This window comes from Rhamphochromis longiceps, linkage group LG17 (assembly GCF_057381845.1).
Source record: "Rhamphochromis longiceps isolate RC_006_pf linkage group LG17, R_longiceps_female_GT1.1, whole genome shotgun sequence".
Classification (NCBI taxonomy): Eukaryota; Metazoa; Chordata; class Actinopteri; order Cichliformes; family Cichlidae; genus Rhamphochromis; species Rhamphochromis longiceps.
The window spans coordinates 19,939,940-19,962,357 of record NC_140573.1 but is presented as its reverse complement, the minus strand read 5'-3'; the positions used below and the strand labels follow the sequence as shown (position 1 = coordinate 19,962,357).

The window sequence follows — 22,418 nt, the reverse complement described above, 5'->3', positions numbered from 1 at the left end:
ATACAGAATAAAGATTACCACAAAGTAAGAAAGCACAAGACAAGGCTAATCAAAAGGTATAGGCTGAAGCATATGCTTATTACGCCAACCCTTTCAACCCATGCGGCTCCTTTACACAGGGCTCGAAGCAAAGAAAAAAACAAAGCAAAGCAACAAAACAAAAAAACAAACAAAAGACAAAACAAAAAACGTTCCACCTTAGATAAGCAACTACATCAAAGCAAAACAACCAAGAGTTTCAGTATTATTATTATTATTATTATTATTATTATTATTATTGCTCTTTTCATTCTTGATTTATATATTTTTCTAATACTCTATTTTTAAACATGTTTTTAAACAAGGAAAATGAACTACACCTTTTTAAATCACTGTCATAACTATTCCACAAGTTAACTCCTCTAGAAACACATATTTGCTTTATGTTTGTCCTTATCTTGTTTGTGTGTTTTTTAAAGAAACCTGTTCCCATATTGACTTTCTCTGACTTTAAACAGCTTCTGAGTACTGCGGCAAAGCAAGTTATTTTGTGCTTTATACATTATCTGTGCCATTTTATATTCAACTAAATCATAAAATTTCAGGGTATTCAGATTAATAAACAAAATGTTAGTTGGTTCTATATAGTTGGAGATAATCATTCTCTTACTTAATTGCTAGGAAGGTACCATGTGGGTGTGCATACTGTGGGTAGCTTTTGAACCATCCTATTATTCCAGGGTTTTTCTACTTTTCCACTTTCACCACTGGTTAACTCACAGGGTTTACTGCTTAATGAGGGTTAATGGCAGTAGATACAGTGTAATCATTTTTCTATAAAATTATATTACTATACTGTATAAGAGTATTAACTACATTACAAATGTATCCTCTGTCCCGTAGGTAAAAAATGCAAAGCCCCGGTCACTCCAGTCACTCACAACAGACATCGTTATTCAAAGAGCTGTGATATTTGGGGCACCTTGGATGGAGCGTGCCTGTATTTTTGAGCCTGTTTGCTCAGGCTGTTAAGTTGCTCCAGCTTCAGGAAGGGATTCCACAGGAATGAACACTTGTCCTGTTAAAAAGAAGAGCATATTTATCATTTTAACAACTCTATTGGTCAGATTTACTAAGTTAGCAAAACTTAATATTGTTGCAACCACAGAAAAGGCCCAATTTATGAACACAGCAAGAGCAGCATAGAAAAAAATGATGATGATGATGAGGCAACAGATCTACTTAATAATGATATGCACTGTAGTAAGAATAGGAACAGGATTTTTTAAGGATTCTCTTGAAAACAGAAGGTTAAAGAGACAAAGTCATGAAAGTTACTGAGTGCTGGGCACACCGAGGCTTTCAGTCTTAGATCAGAATATGTTATGTTATGTACACTTCTAACAAACTCCTTACTTTGACACACAGTGATGTATGCAGCAGACTTCTTATTATAGTAGATGATTCCAGATATTGCAATAACAAATCCAGTCACGAGTCCGCACAGTCCAACAGCTATCTGAGTTCGTTGTTCCACTGGGAGGGAGGGGTCTGAAACAGTGAGATAAAAGTGAAACTCGTAATTATGCAGCTTCAGTTTTATCTCTCTACCTTTAATTGGCATCACAGCAGCAAACTTACCCCAGACCACAAACATCGGCTCGGAGAGACCAAGGTGTTCGACCATACAGGCAATTTTTTCTGCTGAAGTTGGGATGTACTCCAGGTAGGAATGAGTCTGGTAGTACCAGTCACCATCAGGCATCACGTCAGAGTAACTGACATCTGTGGTCACCTCCTGGCCGTTCCTCATCCACATCATTCTGATTTGTTTTGGATAAAAGTTGTAGGCACTGCACACAAGCGTAGATGCGTGCTCGCCATTAGGCCTTTTCACTGATTTTAGTCTGACAGTGGGTATAGTTGTCAGATTATCTAAAAAAACACAAGTTCAATGCTTATGATTAAGAAAAATACATTAATACACCTCCTCTGTGAACAGATGTATTCCTTAAATATATGTAATGTATCGTAGAATCGTTGTCAATTATGGCATACTTGGAAATCAACTGTAATGTCATGCAACTGAGCAAAACAAATGAAGTACTATTTTTATTTACAGTAAAATAAATATAATAATCTTATGTCATCAAAAATTATCAGAAAAATATTTGATGTAAAAATTTCACGGCATCAAAACTCCATTCAACATTTTAAAACATTATTAAGAAACAAATCTCTTACATATGGATTGGATGAGGTCTGATGTGTCCGTACACAACAGTTTCCTTTCAATCTTTCTTGTTAGTGCATCAAAGGGATCACTGTTCCACCATTTTGCTGTTTCAATTGAATACGCTGTGAATCCCGTCCAGTTGCCTCTTGTGCTGTTGTACTCCATCATCAAGTTCTTATTAAAAATACTAGTTAATATGTACTCGGTTTTTTCAAAGTGTGGCCCTTTGAATGTACAGCATGCTCTCACTTGGTAAAAGTCTTCATCTGTGAGAACTGAAACAAAAAGAAAGAAATGTACTGACGTTAAACATAATAATTCGAATTTAATATTTCACTGATTTGTTCAAACAGAAGACCTTTGCAGCTCACCTGGACTGAAAAGAGAGGCAGCCACAAACAGGATAAGCTTACGAGTGTACATGTTGCATGTGTGTTGTACGACGATTCAGGAAGATGACTTAATCTGCAGCATTTATATGTTCACCAAAACGAGGAAGCGAAAGCAGATAGGCTGATATAACAGTAAAACACTCAGTGGAAACTCCCTCTATCCATTACATTTATGACAATAACTGATAATGATTATGACTTTGCTCCTTTGTTTAGCTAGCTCTTGTTTGTGCACTAATACTAGATGAAGTGACTTCTGTGGACAATCAAACTGTTGTTTGACAATCAGAAACAGTAGAGAGATGTGGGAGCATTTTATGTTGAGACTGTAAAGAAGAATGTTTTGAACTGTAGATTAAATGTGCATAAATTATAAAGATTTGACATGTTGGTTAATTAAGTTCTGTTAGATTTTGTAAATGGATGATAAGCAGATGAAAAATTCATATAAAGAACCCGACTCTAGCAGCAAATGAATGTTTAGAGCTTAAAATAGATTACAGAATTCAGCCTACAGATATGCTTTCACTTTTATAACAGCTCTTGTGAAAAACATTACTGAAATTTTCTTGTCGGTAAAGTGAACTGTATAACAAAACCTCATATTCTGTCGCAAAAATAAGGCACCTAAATAATCTCTGCAACTATACAAACTTCTTAAAAACTATTTTCCAGAATGTTTTCACTTGTATTGGTTTATTTATATATTTTTTAAACTTAGTTTTCACATCTGTGTAAATAATAGTGTAGTAATTAATAATACTTATGAAGTGTGATGACTTACAATCAGGTAGACGTCTCAGCAACAATGTGTTTAATTCGTTTATGGATACATTCTTTTTTCTAGTCTGGTTTTTATTTTATTTCAGTTGAAAAAAAAGAACCCCACAATTAAGTCTTTTTTCTCATTCTACTTGGCATAATGCACCTAATATGATTTTAGAGTTATGGATCATTAGTGAGGCATATTTCAGCGCTAGAATACCAGTAATGCAAACTTCAAGCTCTGCACTAATGCTAAGAACCAAAAATGTGCTGCAGCGTGTCACATCTAAAAGTGTCGTGTGAAAAGTGCTGGTATCACCGTTCAGCTTTACTGCACAGTATTAATAGTATGAAAGAGTTTTATTATAGAAACACTGACACATCAGCCAAAGAACTACTGCTTTATTTTTTAACTAGAAAGACTTAAATCTGTGGGACTAGTGTATTCATAATGGAAAATGTCAATTGTCGCTGGTAATTTTAACACAGCATATGAGCCATTACACAAGGAATGAAAATAAGAGACAGTTCAGGTTTCTCAGTAAACACAGATGAAAGTTATGCCTGCTGGAAACAAACCAAGGACTATGCAATCTGAGCTCTATAAAATATGTAGTATACATCTCAACCAGTGGGACCAGATTTCCCTGCTTTAAAAAAAAAGTAGGTTCCTATGAAAACTCCAATCAATCCAAGACTCAGGCCAAGTCCACAGAAGACAGCTGGACCTTTGCTGAGCTCATCTGTTTCAACCTCTGCAGAGGACAGCAGAAAGAAATGATGAATTCTAGACATTAAATCGTAATATATGTGCTAAAATATCTGAAGCTTCTTTGTTCTCACCCCAAAACTTGGTCTGAGGCTCGTCCAGCAATTCATGTTCCACAGTGCAACTGTAGATGTCTCCTTTCTCTGGCACAAAGTTGAAGTAGGACAAAACATAAGCAGTCCCATCAGGATTGGACAAAGTTTTGATGAAAGGGTCTTCCACTGTTACTTCTACATCATTCTTGGTCCACTTAATGTTGATCGAAGGAGGAAAGAAGTGGTTGATGAAGCAGATGAGGGTATTATCTTCCCCTGTTATCACTTCATCTCTGGGGTAGATGATGAATTCTGGTGGTTCTAAATTAAATGAACACATGATTTTCTTAAATTCAACTTTCTCGTTTAAAAAAAAAGATCTAAAAAACTTGCAGCATAAACAGTGAAAACTGAACAGGAAACATAACAGTGAGTTTCACTGACCTTTTTTCTTTATTACAGACTTGTCTGGCTTCCATCTGTAGATGTCATTTTTGCACATACTTCGATATAATACTGCATATTTGTAGGCGTCGGGTAAATGAAAACTTACGGGAATTTTGCTCTCCCAAATCAGAAGATCTTTTTTAAAGTCTGCATAGTATACGTCATCACCATCGAATGCTGCACAGATTTGAGTATCACTTGAGTCAAAACATCCATAGATGTGACAAAGTGTATGACTTCCTAGGATCAAGTGACAACACAGTTAAAAACACAGTGTTAATATATTCTAAATTACAAAAACAATAAATCATAAACACAGCTTACAAGATGAAAGTTTACGGATTAACCAGTAATGGGAAATAATGATACCTACCTTCAGCCTCGACGCAGGCTGCTGTAGACAAAATAATTATGGTTTTAAGGAACATATTCAGTCTGTACTTCTCGGTGTTCTGCCTTGTCTTTAGTATCAAAGTTGACGCTGATACAAGACAACTTCCTCATTGTTAAACAAATCATATAAATGTTGCTGGGAAGAGAACAGGAGGAGGGGAAGAGTCAAGTAGAACTTGCTGAACAGCTTAAACTAAGATAAATACAGTTTATTGAGCAAAAAATCAAATCCAAATGAACACATTCACTGTGGATACTGTTGGGTTTTTATGAGAGCGAAGCCAAAAATGCCCAAATTATCAGTTTTCACAATTTATAATTAAACATTTAGAATTTCAAATTAGTTTTACATGGTGCCGTGGACCTCCGTCTCTCTGGCTCAGAGACAAAATGCTGCTATACTCAGGCAGTAAAGACTTTTATTGCGTGTGGTAAAACCAGAATGTTAACATGATTGGTCAGCAGTTGGAGACTTTAGACCCTGTGTATGCCGGCTTGTACACATACACGAGAGACACGAGAGTTCTTCTTTACTTATGTTTACTGTGCTTCTCTAAACATACACAGGTACACCGTAGAACTGGTGATTACAATTGTACAAGAAAATTACATTCCAGCCTTTAAACATATTGCAATATAAAATTCACAAAATATAAACAAACATACCACTTTGGCCTGCAAGTGGACAAACCAGTGTATTTTGAGCTTAGGACTTGTTATCGCTTCTTTGGCATTCACACATCTCGACTGTCACCATGAGCAGCTTCTTTGACCTTTTTTTCCCAAAACAGGAAGTGGCCTCTGGCCTTACCTTAAATGTTAGCATGCTCAACATAAAAATAAAACATACAAAATAAAATGCGTTAATTCAAATTACATTATCATTACAAGAGCTCCGCCTAGTGGTCAAGTACTAACAATCCAACAGCTGTTACACTATGTCTGACTCATGTTTCTTCTTCTGCACCTTTTTGGACATTCCCTAACACCAGAATTCATAGCCCTGTTGTTCTCTAGACAAGTAAGAACTAAAGTTTTATACCTTGTGGTGACATCACCAGTCCTGGCAGATGATCCCTCTCACACATTCGTCAGAGAAGAAGGCTTCTCTCTTCTTATGGCTGTTAGTATCTGAGTCTAAATCCAAAGCTATCCTACAATGCATATCTGTGTGCAATATAGGATCAAACATAATATATATCACATATATATATATATCACATATATATACATATATATGTGATACAAATTTAGGTAATTGTGTAATATAAAATAATGGGAGTACATGAGCTTAGCAGATACAACAGATGGTAAGTGTTGATGGCTAAAGTTGAGTCTACTCATCCTCCATAAGCTCTAATTCATAATCTTTACAAGCGTGGCACAAGAATAGGGTTGCCAACTCCCTGAAAAATAAATAAGGGACACCTCGTTGCCACGGCCAGGCAACCCAGTTGTCTTCACCCTTCCCAGTGTGGTGATTTTTCTAGCTCTCTTTTTTTTGTGTGAAATTATTTTTTTTAACCATTTGACTTGAAGTTGATTTAAGTAGATGCATATTCTATTCTTTGTGATATGAACACATGTGAAACAAGTGATCATTTAGCCATTTATTTTTAGCTCAAAATGACAACATTAACACAGTAAAACAGGTCTCCTTCTTAAACAGAAGCCTGTCATGCTTAACTTTTGAGAATATAAGTAATTCTTTCTTTAAAAGAACTCTGTCCTGCTTAACTTAAAATAATAGAAAATAATAGAAAGAAAAACATTCTTGTAACAGTGCACATTTAGTGCATTTAGTACAACTGGCTTCAGCTGAGGTATTATTTCAGCTTTTCTAATGCTAATCAGCTGCTCCTGTTTGTAAACCCACTTGTTCCCATGATTACGCATCTTACTCATCATCATTATTCATCTATGTATTACGTTTATGTATTAGTCATCAATTTGTAGTAATCATCTATCCTTGCAGTTGTTTATTACACAAAATAAGTTATATTATCACACTTCTGGCCACATAGCGCTGATATTCACTGCACATGCCCATATTAACTTTTTCCAGCCAGGTGTTTTCCTTTTCCCATTCTTCCCTTTCTCTGAGGGGAACAAACATTGCTGCTCTAATGCTGGGCTTACACTGTGCGGTTTTTGGCCCATTTTGAGACGATTTTTGAGTCGTGCGACCGATTTGGTGATCGGACCGATTTTGGCCTTCATCGTGCGTCGTGTAGTATACGTGGGGTAACGAGAAGCGATTAACACCTCGACCAGCTCCCGATCATCAATCGCTCGTGAGGGTCTCACCGCAGCCGCTCACACTGCTCACGCGCAAACACGTAAACGTCGGTGAAAAAGACGGAGCAGCACGGCTGTGCAGCGTGTGATCTGGACACAAGCGACGGAGGCACAACTTGTAGAACTTTGGAAAGCTCATCCGAGCCTTTTCAATGTGGCATCACAAAATTATCACGACCACAACAACCGTGAAAATAGTTGGATTTACATCGCTGCTCAATCACAGCTGCCTGATCAATGTTTTTCATTAGCAATTTAGCAAAGTTGATGGTGGTGGTGTGTGTGTCTGTGTGAGTGAAAGACAGAGAGGGAGAGAGAGAGCGACAGATTTTCTGTTATAACCTTCATTTTATGGACGCACAGTGTGAGCACTCAGGTCGCATCAGAGCATCGGGCGGTATAGTGTGAGACCTACATCGTGACCTATGAACTTCTAACCCCTGCGAGTCAATCGTGCAGTTTGAGCAGGAGCTGAATAACGCGACTGAAAAAATCGCACAGTGTCTGCCCAGCTTTAGGTGTACTGTCATCCAAGACTTGCACCGCAGTGTCGGCGTTTGTTCCCCTGTTGGCCATGCTTGTTGTTGTGGTCACCTGTTGTCTTCCGGTATTTTCTCCGGAAGCGACCTTTCCTCGACCAATGAGATGAGCGGTAATCTGAATTGTCATACTCGAATTGTCATAAGTGTGCTGTCAGCTCATTGGTCACAAAGCAGGAGAGGGGCTGGGAATTATGTTTTCAAACAAAGCGTTAATTCCATTAAAAGTTATAGACTACTTTTGATTCTCACTGTATTACGGGACAAAGTGCGTCCCTTATTAGCTCAATACGGGACGTGTACTTTTGTTTCTAAATACGGGACGATTCCTGTTGCATCTTCAAAAAATAAAAATACAATAACTGAGCCTTACACCGGAGTATCGTTGCACTGGTTTACTGAACCTTACTTTCAGGGCATGTACAGAACATGAGCATCCATTTTCTACTGCCTCCTACAGGAAACACACTTCTTCCACTTCCTTACACATTAATGTAACACAGAACTAATACTGCCTCTCCTGGCATTACCATTGTAACAACACATTCATTCTGTTTCTTTCAGAAGAATAACAGGAACTTAGGATGTAGGTATCTATGAATAATAACTATTATGTATACTCATATATTTATATAACCACTTATTTCTTGCGATACCACATCTCCTCCCCCCTTAAGTCAACAACTCCCTTGACTTACAAAATAACTGTTTATCTAAAGAATGCTTAACAAGCAATCAACATGTAATTAAGGTAACCATACAACCATACAACTGTACATAGGTTTCCATGTTTCTTTTTTTTTTTTTTCTAACTAGGAAGGTACGTCCTTCCTGTGAGATCAGAGCGCATTGTTGCTCTATTTCTGGAAGATCTCACACTACCTAACAAAGTCCTTTAAAGTCTCTGGTGGACGTCTCTCTCTCTGGGAACGTCGCAACACGGGTGTCACTGAGGAGTCTCCGGGAGCTGGAGTCTCCGGAGCATAAGGCAACTCCATTGCCAGAGGTTGTGGCGATGTGTCCAACTCCAATGGCAAGCAGCACTCAGGCACTGATTCTTTGTCAAGCAATGGCTCCACCTCCCTGTCTGGTGTACTGGGAACAGTGTCAGCCACTCTTGCTCTCACCTGATCCACGTGCCGCTTCACAGTTTGACCTGATCCAATGGTAACAATGTAAGACACTGGACCCGATGCTCTCACAATGACTGCGGGAATCCACTTCGGGCCATAGGAGTAGTTTCTGATGAAGACCTTGTCTCCTGGTGTGAAACTTCTCAGGCTTTTCTTGGTGTCATGATTTTCTTTCTGTTTCAATTGTTTGTGCTGCACTTTTGTTTTCACATCAGGCATGAGCAAGTCCAAAACTGATCTGAGTCTCCGTGACATCATCAACTCTGCAGGTGATAAACCAGTAGTGGCATGCGGTGTGATGCGATAACTGAACAGAAATCGGGACAGTCTGGTTTGCAAGGTATCACCTTTGACTTTCTTCATCCCCTCCTTAAAGGTCTGGACCGCCCTCTCAGCCAGCCCATTTGAAGAAGGGTGGAAAGGTGCTGATCTTACATGGTCAATTCCATTCTGCTTCATGAATGACTCAAATTCAGCACTTGTGAAACATGTTCCGTTGTCTGAAACTAACATTTTAGGTAGTCCAAACACACTGAAACTCTGGCGCAGTTTCTCTATAGTTACCTTTGATGTAGAGGATTTCACAGGGTAAATGTCCATCCACTTGGAATGAGCATCCACAATGATTAGAAACATCTCCCCGAGGAAAGGCCCTGCATAGTCCACATGGATTCTGGACCATGGTGACTCCGGCCACTCCCAAGGGTCTAATGGTGCAGTAGGTGGTGACTTGGAGTGTTTCTGACACTCCTCACATGCCTGCACTTCTCTTTCAATGTTCTCATCCATCCCTGGCCACCATACATACGACCTTGCCAAGCCTTTCATCTTCGACATGCCTGTATGAGTCTGGTGCAGGAGTTTCAATATTTTGTCTCGGCCTTTGGTGGGAATAATTACTCGGGCTCCCCAGAGCACGCAACCATCCCTCACACTCAGTTCCAGCTTTCTCTGTCAATACGGCTTTAAACAGGCATCGGTCTCAGTTGGCCAGCCTTTTAAGGTGTACTCGTGGACTTGCGACAACAAGACATCCTTAGCTGTCCATCGTTTAATCTGTGCAGTTTCCACTAATGTGTCATCCAATACATCCATCATCAAAACCTGCTCAGCCATCTCTTGCTCAGGTGCTGAGTCTGGTACCGGCAACCGGCTGAGCGCATCTGCGTTTTCATGATGTTGTACTCGTAAGCACTCAATGTCACGGCCCATCTTTGTACTCTTGGTGAGCCCATCTGAGGTATAGGCTTCTTTTCATTGAACAGTGAGATTAGGGGTTTATGATCTGTGTAAATCGTGAAAACTCGGCCATACAAGTATTTGTGAAATTTCGTGATGCCAAATATCACAGCTAGACCTTCTTTGTCAAGCTGAGAATACTTTTTCTCAGCAGGAGAGAGTGTGCGTGACATGAACCCCAAAGGTCTCTCGCTTCCATCCTCCATCTTATGTGACAATACGGCGCCTACGCCGTATGGGGATGCATCACATGAGAGAACCAACTCACGGTCAGCAGAATAATGAACTAACACCTCTGCTGAGTTCAACAGGTTCTTAGATTTCTGCAATGCTTCCTCTTGTCTCTTTTGCCATGTCCACCGTACCTCGTGTCTCAAAAGTTCATGTAAGGGTGCCAACAGGGTTGCCAGGTTTGGAAGGAATTTGTTGTAGTAATTTAGCAAACCTAAGTATGCTTTCAGTTCAGTGACATTTGTGGGGGTAGGTGCGTCCATGATTGCTTTAACTTTGTTTTCCACTGGGTGGAGCCCCTGGGCGTCCACTATGTGCCCCAAGTACTCCACTTTCTCTTGCATGAAGGCACACTTGCACCTCTTTAACCTCAACCCAGCTTCCTCCAACCGGGTCAACACCTCATCCAGGTTCTGTAGATGGCTTACTTCATCCACTCCAGTCACTAAGATGTCATCTAAATACACCGCTACATGAGGTATCCCCTTCAAAAGACTTTCCATGGTCCTCTGGAATATTGCTGGAGCAGAGGCCACTCCAAAAGGCAATCTATTATACGTGAACAGCCCCTGAGATGTGTTTACTGTCACGTACTTTTTCGATTCGTCATCCAAGAGGATTTGCTGGTAAGCGTGGCTCATGTCTAATTTTGAGAACTGCTTACCCCCGGACAGTGTGGCAAACAAGTCCTCCATTCTGGGTATGGGGTACTGCTCCAGTGAAGCCACGGTATTTACAGTAAGCTTGTAATCCCCACACAGTCTTATTGTCCCTGTGGGCTTCAGGAGTGGCACTACTGGTGCCGCCCATTCAGCATATTTCACTGGCGAGATGATGCCTTCTTTCAACAGTCGGTCTATTTCCTCGTCGACTTTTGCTCGCATAGCAAAGGGGACAGAACGCGGACGGAAGAAGCGTGGGGTGGCATCACTTTTCACATGAATAGCAGCTTTCATTCCTTTCAGGGTGCCCAACTCCTCTTTGAACACATTCTCATGTTTACTTAACACTTGCTGAAGTGTTTTCTCTGTTGTTTTGACTTGGTGCAGCTTCCTGTTGTTAGGACTGTTTTTCACTTCACCCCAGTCCAATTTAATTTCCTCGAGCCAAGCTCGACCTAGCAAGCTGGGGCCGTCGCCTTCGACCACCACCAGGGGCAGATGTTTTTTCTGCTGCTTGTATTTGACGCTGACTCGTGTTGCACCAATCACCTTAACAGGATCCCCTGTATAAGTTTCGAGCTTGATTTTGATGGGCTGCAGGCTGGGGGGCTTGCTGTCTTTCCCTGTTTCTCTGAATGTTGCTTCGTTCATGACTGTTAGGCAACATCCAGTGTCTATTTCAAAGTTCACCTTTTTCCCATCAATTTGCATATCCACAGTGTAGGGGTCTACTCTTCTTAAGTGTACCACACTGCCACGCCCTAACTTGAACAGTTTTCTTTTGTGCCCTTGACTGCACTTGACACAGTTCAACATGAAAGAGTCATCTTCAGAGCTATCAGTTTTGTTGTTATCTGCTTTCTCGCCCACATTGTGAGTACTGTAGTGTGAACTCTGCTTTTTTTCTTTCTTTACATATGTCGATCCATACTTTTTCTGGTTCAGTTTAGCCTTGCTTTTACAAGCTCTAGCTGTGTGTCCCACTTTACCACAAGCATGACATTTTTCTTGTTTGTACTTACAGTCTGCTGCTGTGTGCTTGGTTCCTTTGCAACGATAACACTCTTTATTTTCTGCTTTAAAGGTACGACTCTCCTGTTGTCCTCTAGTGAGACTGAAACATTTTGCTGATGCCCCTGAGGTCTGCAGGTCCTGTGCATTTTTATTTGCAGTCTCCATGGCTACTGCAATTGACAGAGCCTTGTCAAAAGTGAGATCTATTTCTGACAAGAGACGTCTCTGAATTCGGTCATCCTTAATTCCGCAGACGATCCTATCTCTCAACATCTGTTGTAACGTGTTGCCATAGTTACAATCTACAATCTAGTTACAATTCTTTATTTATTTGTCACATGTAGTTATAGCTAGTACAACATACAGTGAAATGTTTTTCCTGGCTAAAAAATACTCCCCCCCGACTGTGAGAAACATACTAGAAAAAACTTTTACCTAAACTAAGAGAAAAAACTATAAAAATATACATATTTACATAAGTACAAATGTATATAATATGATAAAATAAGATAAGATAAGATAAGATTCAGGAAAGAAAAAAAAAGTAAAGTGCGAATTATGTACTATGTGTGAGATTGTCCAGCATATTATCCGGTTTGCGTTTTTGGTTGAGGAGTCTCACTGTTTGTGGGTAGAAACTCCTCCTGAACCTTTCTGTTCTTGTTTTCAGGCTACAGAGGCGTTTCCCTGACTTCAGCAGCCTGAACAATTTATGGGCTAGATGGCTGGAGTCCCTAGTGATCCTGATGGCCCGGGATCTGCACCTTTCAGCGTAGATGTCCTGCAGTGCTGGTAGAGGTGTTCCCATAGTGCGTTCAGCTGTGCGCACAACCCTCTGCAGGGCTTTCTGTTGCTGTACTGTGCAGTTCCCGTACCACACCATGATGTTGTTGCACAAAATGCTCTCAATGACACCAGTGTAGAATCTCCTCTGTATGTTCTTGGAGATCTTAAACCTCTTTAGACGCCTCAGGTGATAGAGGCGCTGTCTGCCTTTACTAATAAGGAATTCCGTATGTGTGCTCCAAGTGAGGTCCTCGTTGATGTGAACACCGAGGTATTTGAAGTTGGAGACTCTCTCCACAGGGGTTCCATTGATCTGAATTGGGGTGTGAGTTTTCTCACCTCTCTGTCTTCTAAAGTCGATCACCATCTCCTTTGTTTTGCTGATGTTCAAGGAGAGGTGATTTGCCTCACACCACTTTGCTAGTCCATCCACCTCACTCCGGTAGGCCCTCTCGTCATTCCTGGAGATGAGTCCCACTACCACTGTGTCATCAGCAAACTTCACAATGGAATTAGTGGGGTGTCTGGCCGTGCAGTCCGCGGTGTAAAGGGAGTAGAGAAGGGGGCTCAATACACATCCCTGGGGAGCCCCTATGTTCAGTGAGAGTGTATGGGAGTACACATCCCCTATTCTCACTGACTGTGGCCTCGCGGTCAGGAAGCTATAAATCCACCTGCACAAAGATGTACTAAATCCCAGATCTTGGAGCTTACCCGAGAGGGTGTGGGGCACTATGGTGTTGAAAGCTGAGCTGTAATCTATGAACAGCATTCTCACATAATTTCCACATCCCTCATCTAGATGGCTCAGTGTGGTATGCAGGACCTGTGCTACAGCGTCTCCGGTGGATCTGTTTGTCCGATATGCAAACTGCAGTGAGTCGAAGTCAGGAGGGAGGAAGGAACTGATGAAGGGTTTCATGAGCCTCTCAAAACACTTCATCACCTTTGCACAATTTCACTGGGCTTCGGATCGAAGTGATTTTTCATCAGAAGCACCAGCTCTTGGAAGGTTTTGTCTTTGGGCTTGGCCGGGCTGAGAAGGTTTCGCATCAAGCTGTACGTCGCTGCTCCGACGACACTTATTAATATCGCTCTTTGTTTCTCTGCATCGTCGATCCCGTTAGCTGCGAAAAACTGCTCGAGTATTTCCGTATACTCATCCCAAGTCTGATTCTTTGGATCGAACGCTACTAGCGTGCCAATTGTAGCCATTTCCGCTTTGAGGTCACTGCCTTCTATTTCCAGCCGAAAACTTTTGCATTCTTTGAAAAGCTAGCCAAACCTGTAGCCGACTCCATCACTTTATTTTCTTCTCTTTTCTTTCAGTCCGATCGCCCAAACTCCTTCCCCCTAAATGTCCTCGTCGCCAAAAAGATGTTGCATCTTCAAAAAATAAAAATACAATAACTGAGCCTTATACCGGAGTATCGTTGCACTAGTTTACTGAACCTTTCTTTCAGGGCATGTACAGAACATGAGCATCCATTTTCTACTGCCTCCTACAGGACACACACTTCTTCCACTTCCTTACACATTAATGTAACACAGAACTAATACTGCCTCTCCTGGCATTACCATTGTAACAACACATTCATTCTGTTTCTTTCAGAAGAATAACAGGAACTTAGGATGTAGGTATCTATGAATAATAACTATTATGTATACTCATATATTTATATAACCACTTATTTCTTGCGATACCACAATTCCATATTTTAAGGGACGGCTGGCAACCCTAAGAAGAGTTTTGAAGCTTTTGCAGGTGAAGCAGAATCATTGATCTGCCTGCTCGTTGTTCTTATAATAAATTCTAGGTGAGGAGGAAAAGCCACTGGGCACAGGGAGAGCCAACACCCCAGGAACGTTTAACCCACAATCCACCTCCACCCCCTCTATCTGAACCAGCAGTGGACCTTCTCTGGACTTCCCCAAGTCCACAACCAGTTCCTTAGCCTTTGAGGTGTTGAGTTGAAGGTGGTTTGTGTGACTCCATGCGACAAAGTTCCTCACCAGACTTCTGTTCTCCTCTTCCTGATCATCCCAGATACACCCCATGATGGCTGTGTCATCAATCCTAATTACTGTATTTAGTTAAATGCTGCCACCTGGCATGGCATTTTAAAATCAAGAGCAAACAAGTTCTGCTAACTTTCAAGTTACTTTTTATGTTTCACAACATACAGTCAGGCTCCACACGTATTTAAATGACAACAACATTTTTGTAATTTTGGCCACAATACAATTTAAGAGCAAACAAATATTCATGTGATTGTCTAAGGAGCTTGGGAAGAAACGTGTCTGGACTTCTTTAAGTTGGACTTCTGTTTAAGTTGTCCATTTTGGACAGAGAGGACAGATGGTTTGAAAGTGGAGTGAAAGAAGCCATCCATGTCCACTGTGAACAACCATCTTTGAACAGAGGCGGTGGCTTATGACACCAACTGTCTGCCATCTATAATCCAGTTTCGAGATCCCTCCCAGACGCCTTAACGCCCACTCACATCCTGGGCCATTTGACGTCAGGAAATCACATGATAGGGTGGATAGGTTTCACAAGAAGTTCCCCCGAAACCCATTTTCACACTTTGGCTCGTGTGATTAGGTAGGATCATTAGGAGGTCCATTGTCCCTCTTGGGGGACACTCCCATAAGGCTTAAATCTGGGACTCTCCACCAGAGGCGGAGCCAGACGTTTGAAACACCCAGGGCTTAGCCCTAAAGGGTAGTATGCATGTGGGATTTTTTATTTATTTTTTTTTTTTGGGGGGGGGGGGGGGGGGGGGGGGTTAGAAATGACTGAAAGATTAATAGAGATAAGATAAGAGTTTTCAAAAGCACAGCACCGACAGAAGTTACAGAGTTACAGAATATTATATGTATATATACACACACACACACATATATATAAATACAGACACAAATATAAATAAAATATATGAAGGGGATAAATAGAATAAATAGGAATAAAAATTAAAATACAAGTGAATTGCACATTTCAAGTATTGAGGTCTATTGCACCATTGACTATTTACAAAAGTATTGCACAAAGGTATTGCACAGTGAGGTGAAGAGGCACTACAGCTTAGTTGTTCCCCCCTCCTTTGTCCTCCTGTTTCCCCTCCCTCTCCCCTCCAGAGAGGAGTTAAACAGTCTGATGGCGTGTGGGACAAAGGAGTTTTTAAGTCTGTTAGTTCTTGTCTTGGGGAGAAGCAACCTGTCACTGAACAGACTCTTCTGGTTGTTAATGGCCGTGTGCAGAGGATGCCCAGCATTGTTCATAATGTCCAGCAGCTTTTTTAGTGTCCTTTTCTCTGCCACTGTCACCAGAGTGTCCAGCTTCATGCCGACCACAGAGCCAGCCTTCCTGATCAGTTTCTCCAGCCTGGATGAGTCCTTCTTTGCTGTGCTGCTCCCCCAGCACACCACAGCATAGAAAAGTACTCCAGCAACCACCGACTGGTAAAACATCCTCAGGAGCTTCCTGCAGATGTTAAAAGACCTCAGCCTCCTGAGGAAGTACAGTCAGCTTTGGGCTTTTTCATAGGTGCTCTGTGTTGCATGACCAGTTCAGTTTATTGTCCACCCACAGCCCGAGGTACTTGTACTTGTTGACCACCTCCACCTCCTCCCCCTCTATCTGAACCGGCAGTGGACCTTCTCTGGACCTCCCGAAGTCCACAACCAGTTCCTTAGCCTTTGAGGTGTTGAGTTGAAGGTGGTTTGTGTGACTCCATGCGACAAAGTTCCTCACCAGACTTCTGTTCTCCTCTTCCTGATCATCCCAGATACACCCCATGATGGCTGTGTCATCTGCAAACTTCTGAATGTGGCATAATTCAGAGTTGTAGCAGAAGTCAGAGGTGTACAGGGTGAAGAGAAGAGGGGACAGCACAGTTCCCTGTGGTGCTCCTGTGCTGCTGACCACAGTGTCAGACGTGATGTCCTTCAGCCTGACGTACTGTGGTCTGTCGGTGAGGTAGTCGGAGATCCAAGCCACCAGGCAGGGGTCCACCTCCATCCTGTTCAGTTTTTCGTGAAGCATACAAATCAAATCAAATCAAATCACTTTTTATTGTCACATCACATGTGCAGGTACATTGGTACAGCACATGTGAGTGAAATTCTTGTGTGCGAGCTTCACAAGCAACAGAGTTGTGCAAAATACAATAATGTAAACAAGCAAAATACAAGAATGGCTACATCTGAAACTAATAAATATATGTACAATATATAATAGTATATGCATTTCTGGATGTGTATACTAAATATTTTTCTACGTGTGTGTGTGTGTGTACACATATTTTACAAATTAAATAGAGTAAACAATAAATAAAATATATAAAATAAAACATACAGAGTGAGACATGTGCAAAACAGTGGCGTTACTGTACAGTATGGAGTGCATAATGTTAAAGTTCCAGTAGTGAAGCTGAGGTGTCTATGACGTGTTCAGCAGTCTGATGGCCTGATGGAAAAAGCTGTCTCTCAGTCTGCTGGTACGGGACCGGATGCTGCAGAACCTCCTTCCTGAGGGAAGTAGTCTGAACAGTTTATGGCTGGGGTGACTGGAGTCCTTGATGATCCTCCCCGCTTTCCTCAGGCACCGCTTCCTGTAGATGTCTTGGAGGGAGGGAAGCTCACCTCCAATTATCCGTTCAGAGCACCGCACTACTCGCTGGAGAGCTTTGCAGTTGTAGGCGGTGCTGTTGCCATACCAGGTGGTGATGCATCCAGTGAGGATGCTCTCAATGGCACAGTGATAGAAGGTCCTGAGGATGCGGGGGCTCATGCCGAATCTTTTCAGTCTCCTGAGAAAGAAGAGGCGCTGCTGCGCCTTCTTCACTGTTTTGTTTGTGTGTACTGACCACGTAAGATCCTCAGCCAGATGTACACCAAGGAACCGGAAGCTGCTCACTCTCTCCACAGCAGCGCCGTTGATGGTGATGGGGGTGTGTACTTCTCTGCACCTCCGGAAGTCCACTATCAACTCCTTTGTCTTTGCGACGTTGAGGGTGAGATGGTTGTCTTGACACCAGTGGGTCAGGGCGCTGACCTCCTCCCTGTAAGCTGTCTCATCACTGTTGGTGATAAGACCCACCACTGTAGTGTCGTCCGCAAACTTCACAATGATGTTGGAGTTTGCGGACGACACTACAGTGGTGGGTCTTATCTTATCTTACAGGGCCGGATGGTATTAAAGGCACTGGAAAAGTCAAGAAACAGGATCCTGACCGTGCCTTTTCCCCCATCCAGGTGCGAGTGGGCTCTATGCAGGAGGTACAGGATGGCATCCTCCACTCCGACACCCGCCTTGTATGCAAACTGTAGTGGGTCCTGGGCATGTTGTACCTGTGGTTGGAGGAGGTTGAGGAAGAGCCACTCTAGAGTCTTCATAAGATGTGACGTCAGTGCCACCGGTCGGAAGTCATTCAGCTCATTGGGCCGGTTCCTTTTGGGGACCGGGACGATGCAGGATGTCTTCCATAGGGCGGGCACTCTCCCCAGTCGCAGACTGAGATTGAAGACTCGTTGTAGCGGCTCCCCAAGTTCAGCAGCACACGCCTTAGCATCCTAGGACACACCTTGTCTGGGCCTGCTGCCTTTCTGGGGCGAAGCTTCCTCAGTTGTCTCCTGACCTGATCCACTGTGATACTGGGAGATGTTTTGGAGGAGGGGGGGGGGGGGGGGGGGGGGGGGGGGAGATGTCTTGCTGCTGAGAGAGGGATTGGAGGAGGGGGGTGACTTAGTGTCAGGAAGGGGGGGAAGCGAGGGAGGTAGGAGAGTGGGGATTGGACTCTGTAGTGAAGGTGAGGGTGGGGGGGTTGTGGGCTGGTCAAACCTGTTGAAGAAGTTGTTGAGTTCGTTTGCCTTCTCCACAGTCCCCCCACTGTGCTTTTCTTGGTGTTGTGGCCTGTGATGGTTTTCACACCATTCCAGACCTCCCTCATATTGTTCCTCTCCAACTTCTGCTCCACTTTCCTCCTGTAGGTGTCCTTTGCTTCCCTCAGGCAGCGTTTCACCTCCTGCTGTGCTGCTTTCATCTCCTCCTTCACTTTGCTCCTGAAAGCCTTCTTCTTCATGTTGAAGACAGCTTTGACTTCCTGTGTTACCCACGGTTTGTTATTAGGATAACACCGTACCATCTTAGCAGGGGCGACCGTGTCCACACAAAAGTTGAGGTAGTCTGTAAGACAGTGTGTTGCCCCCTCTATGTCCTCACCAAGTGGGCTCAGAAGCACATCCCAGTCTGTGGTGTCATAGCAGTCTCTGAGAGCATCCTCCTTTTCTGGGGTCCATCTCCGGATGGAGCGCGTTGTGACAGGCTGCCTTTGGACGAGGGGTGTGTATTGTGGCTGTAGGTAAACCAGGTTGTGGTCTGACTTCCCTAGTGGGGGGAGGGGGGTGGCTCTGTATGCATCTCTCACATTGGCATACAGTAGGTCAATTGTCCTGTTGCTCCTTGTGGGACAATTCACAAACTGGTGAAAAGCAGCCAGAGTAGAATCCAGTGTGGCATGATTAAAGTCTCCAGGTATAATAATGAAAGCCTCGGGGTTTTGTGTCTGAAGTCTTGCTGTGACTGTGTGTATTTTCTCACAGGCAGCTGCTGCGTCGGCCCTTGGAGGGATGTAAACACACACACAGATCACATGACTGAACTCCCGAGGTAGATAATATGGCCGCAAGCTAACAGCTAGCAGCTCCAGGTCCGGAGACGTGTACAGGGTTACAGTATCTGTTGTTAACGTAGACAATGAGTCCCCCACCTCTGCTTTTTCCGCTGGCCTGCGTGTCCCTATCGACTCTCACGGATGTGAAACCGCATAGGTCTACGTTAGCCTGCGGCGTTAGCTCGGTTAGCCACGTCTCCGTGAAGATAAACAAGCTGCACTCACGGTATAGTCTGTGGTTGTTCAGAGCGCACAGTTCATCAATCTTATTCTGTAGCGAGTTCACGTTGCCCATGATCACTGTTGGGATTGATGGTTTGAATCGCCTCCGGTGATCCGCTCTCCTCGCTCCAGCTTTGCAGCCTCTGTAGCTCCTCTTTATTTCAGCCGGGATGTTGTGTCGCATGCCGGTCTGTCCCTTTGTTCTTAGTGCCAGTAGCTCGGCTCTCGAATAGATGAAGGAGCTGGTTCCAGAAGTTTTAAAAAGTGCATTATCCATCTTGTATCGCTATATCTAAGAGGTATAAGTAGAGTAACTAGAGGAAGGTGAAATAAAGTTTGAAAGCCTAGTCTAAAAAAAGTTAAAGTTAAGAAAAAGGTGCGGTGTTGCAGAGCTACTTGGAAAGGCTGTCGTCACTCCAGCGCCATCTTTCAAGTAGGCTCTGTAATTGGCTCTGTTTTGAGTTTTGTTCAAAAAAGAATGACTTCATATAGGGAAAAATATATATCACATATGCAGGACACCTTAAACTAGGTTTTTAATTAAGCAGCAAGGCAGAACAAAATCAGGGCTGTATCAAGACACGAGGACTAAACCCCAATTCAACCAGACCCAGAACTAGGGATGGGTATCGTTTAGGTTTTATCCGATACCGGTGCCAAATCTGTACTTTTGAAACGGTGCCGGTGCTCAAACGGTGCTCAAACCGGTGCTTAAAGAATGGAGAACACAAAATTGGTCCAAAAACCTCTCATGTTCAGCTGGTTTTTTGTAAAAAGATAACAATGTTAGCCTTTTCTGCAGCTATGGGGCATATATGGTATCACTCTTGGCTGGAAGCAGTGCTTAATCAATGGAAAAAACACAAACTTTCTCCAAAACCTCTCATGTTTAACTGTTTTCCACTTTTTCTTTGGTCATTTTAGCCTTTTTGGCCAGGGTGAAGGGAGTATCTGCCATCAAACAAGAAGACAGCCGCATGTAGCTATGATGATGTTTGCTAGTTCACCTTACATGCATTAATGTAATAACGTGGTTAGCCTACTCAACGTAAATTACACACGAACATTAAGCTACTCACGCAGAGAAGAACAGCTGCTGCTGCATCATCATCCTCATCATTTCTGCTACACTGGCAGGGCTAGGGGCCAGGACTCTCCTCTTCGGGGTTTTTGGGGATATTGCTAACTCCGGGTCAGATAACAGGCAACCCACGCACAGTAGATGCGCTCGGTGTGAGGTCTCGCAGCAAGCTATCATACGGCGCATTTCTGGGCTTTTAAAAAAACCCGCTATGCGTCGCCAGGTGTTTCATCGGATTTGAGGTGTTACCTCCTTTGACAGTATCACAGTATCAGCTTAAAGCACTTGTTGCAGGCTGCTGAGTTTGCATATTTTTCTGTGAAGTACAGCCAGACTTTTGACCGCTTCGCCTTGGACATTTTTAATCTGTAGCTCTGCTCTAAAAGAACGTAGGTACCTGGACCCGCCTACTATCCTCGGAAACGTAAAATGATTGGCTAGAAGTGTATCACAGCTCAGGAAAAAAAAGCACCGAAATAAAGCACCGAAATGTGCGCTGCTTTTCGGTCTGGTTACTACCGTTTATGTCAGAACCGGTGCACCGGTACCCATCCCTACCCAGAACTGATCCTGAATTAAAACAGGACTACAACAGTTCAAAATCAGGACTACTGAGGACTTAACCAAGACAGAACCAGATGATAGTAGCACTAAAAATCACCATAGACCTGCACTACACTTGTTTTTTTAATTCTACCAAAGTCCACTATTTAGATTGAGAAAAGTTTATATAATTATTTAGCCTTGTTGTGCAAACAAGCCTGCATAACTTAATAAATATAGAATTTGAAAAATAGCAAACCTAAAAAGAAACATTAGGTACGAGATACATGAGTACCTATGATACGGTGATACTTTTGGTAAACAACCATTTGACTAACATGTGTGTCTCACCTGCTCTTGTTCCACCTCTGTTCTGTCCTCATTCTCCTCTCTCTCCCTCTCTGTTCCTCTCTCTCCCTCTCTGTTCCTCTCTCTCCCTCTTTGTGCTGACAATCATCAAATACAGGGCCGGCCCGTGGCATAGGCCGTATAGGCAAATGCTAAGGGCGCCGTCCATCAGGGGGCCAGTGCCACAAATGTTGAAAAAAAAAAGAAAAAAAGTTGGTACTATTATTTCTAAATACAAAAAATAATCCCACACTAATTAAAATGCAAAGTAAAGCTTATTTAATAGAAATATTATTTGTTACAACATTACACTACACTGCTGATGTAGGGGGGCGCCACCTAAAATCTTGCCTAGGGCACCAGATTGGTTAGGGCCGTTTCTGATCAAATATACAGTTGAAACCAGATATTTACTCTTCAGATCAAAACAAACACCTTTTTAATTGTAACATCAAATCAGACTAAATGTTTATTTTTTTAGATTAAATATAAAAAAACATATTTGTTAACTTTAAGAGTAAAGAGAGAAACTATCTGTATTTCTTAATTACAAATGGCACCAAATTGTATTCAAACTGAGCCACACTTATGGAGCTCCACGATTCTCTTCCTGTTGTTTTGGTTGATATCTC

The 22,418-nt window shown here is 42.5% G+C and overlaps 2 protein-coding genes across 2 annotated transcripts; both read right to left on the bottom strand.

Moving 5' to 3' along the window:
* Positions 1-494: 494 nt before the first annotated feature.
* On the bottom strand, positions 495-2,644 carry LOC146649607 (class II histocompatibility antigen, B-L beta chain-like). The gene is made up of 5 exons (XM_085387761.1): positions 2,587-2,644; positions 2,224-2,490; positions 1,621-1,914; positions 1,396-1,530; positions 495-1,057 (listed from the first exon to the last, which is right to left on the bottom strand). Exons 1-5 carry the CDS (start codon positions 2,636-2,638, stop codon positions 1,008-1,010), a joined length of 798 nt encoding a protein of 265 aa, XP_085243887.1. The 5' UTR covers positions 2,639-2,644; the 3' UTR covers positions 495-1,007.
* A 1,145-nt stretch (positions 2,645-3,789) lies between these two features.
* LOC146649606 (H-2 class II histocompatibility antigen, A-Q alpha chain-like) lies at positions 3,790-5,054 on the bottom strand. Its single transcript, XM_085387763.1, has 4 exons — positions 4,997-5,054; positions 4,621-4,863; positions 4,216-4,497; positions 3,790-4,127 (listed from the first exon to the last, which is right to left on the bottom strand). Exons 1-4 carry the CDS (start codon positions 5,049-5,051, stop codon positions 3,997-3,999), a joined length of 711 nt encoding a protein of 236 aa, XP_085243889.1. The 5' UTR covers positions 5,052-5,054; the 3' UTR covers positions 3,790-3,996.
* Between the last annotated feature and the right edge of the window lie 17,364 nt (positions 5,055-22,418).

Coding starts and splice junctions, on each gene's coding strand:
- LOC146649607 (XM_085387761.1), bottom strand. CDS start 2,638: ATGTACACTCGTAAGCTTATCCTGTTTGTGGCTGCCTCTCTTTTCAGT. Junction 2,491..2,586: donor TGCCTCTCTTTTCAGTCCAG/GTGAGCTGCAAA, acceptor TTTTTGTTTCAG/TTCTCACAGATGAAGACTTT. Junction 1,915..2,223: donor AGACCTCATCCAATCCATAT/GTAAGAGATTTG, acceptor GTGTTTTTTTAG/ATAATCTGACAACTATACCC.
- LOC146649606 (XM_085387763.1), bottom strand. CDS start 5,051: ATGTTCCTTAAAACCATAATTATTTTGTCTACAGCAGCCTGCGTCGAG. Junction 4,498..4,620: donor GTCTGTAATAAAGAAAAAAG/GTCAGTGAAACT, acceptor CATTTAATTTAG/AACCACCAGAATTCATCATC. Junction 4,128..4,215: donor GCCTCAGACCAAGTTTTGGG/GTGAGAACAAAG, acceptor TGTCCTCTGCAG/AGGTTGAAACAGATGAGCTC.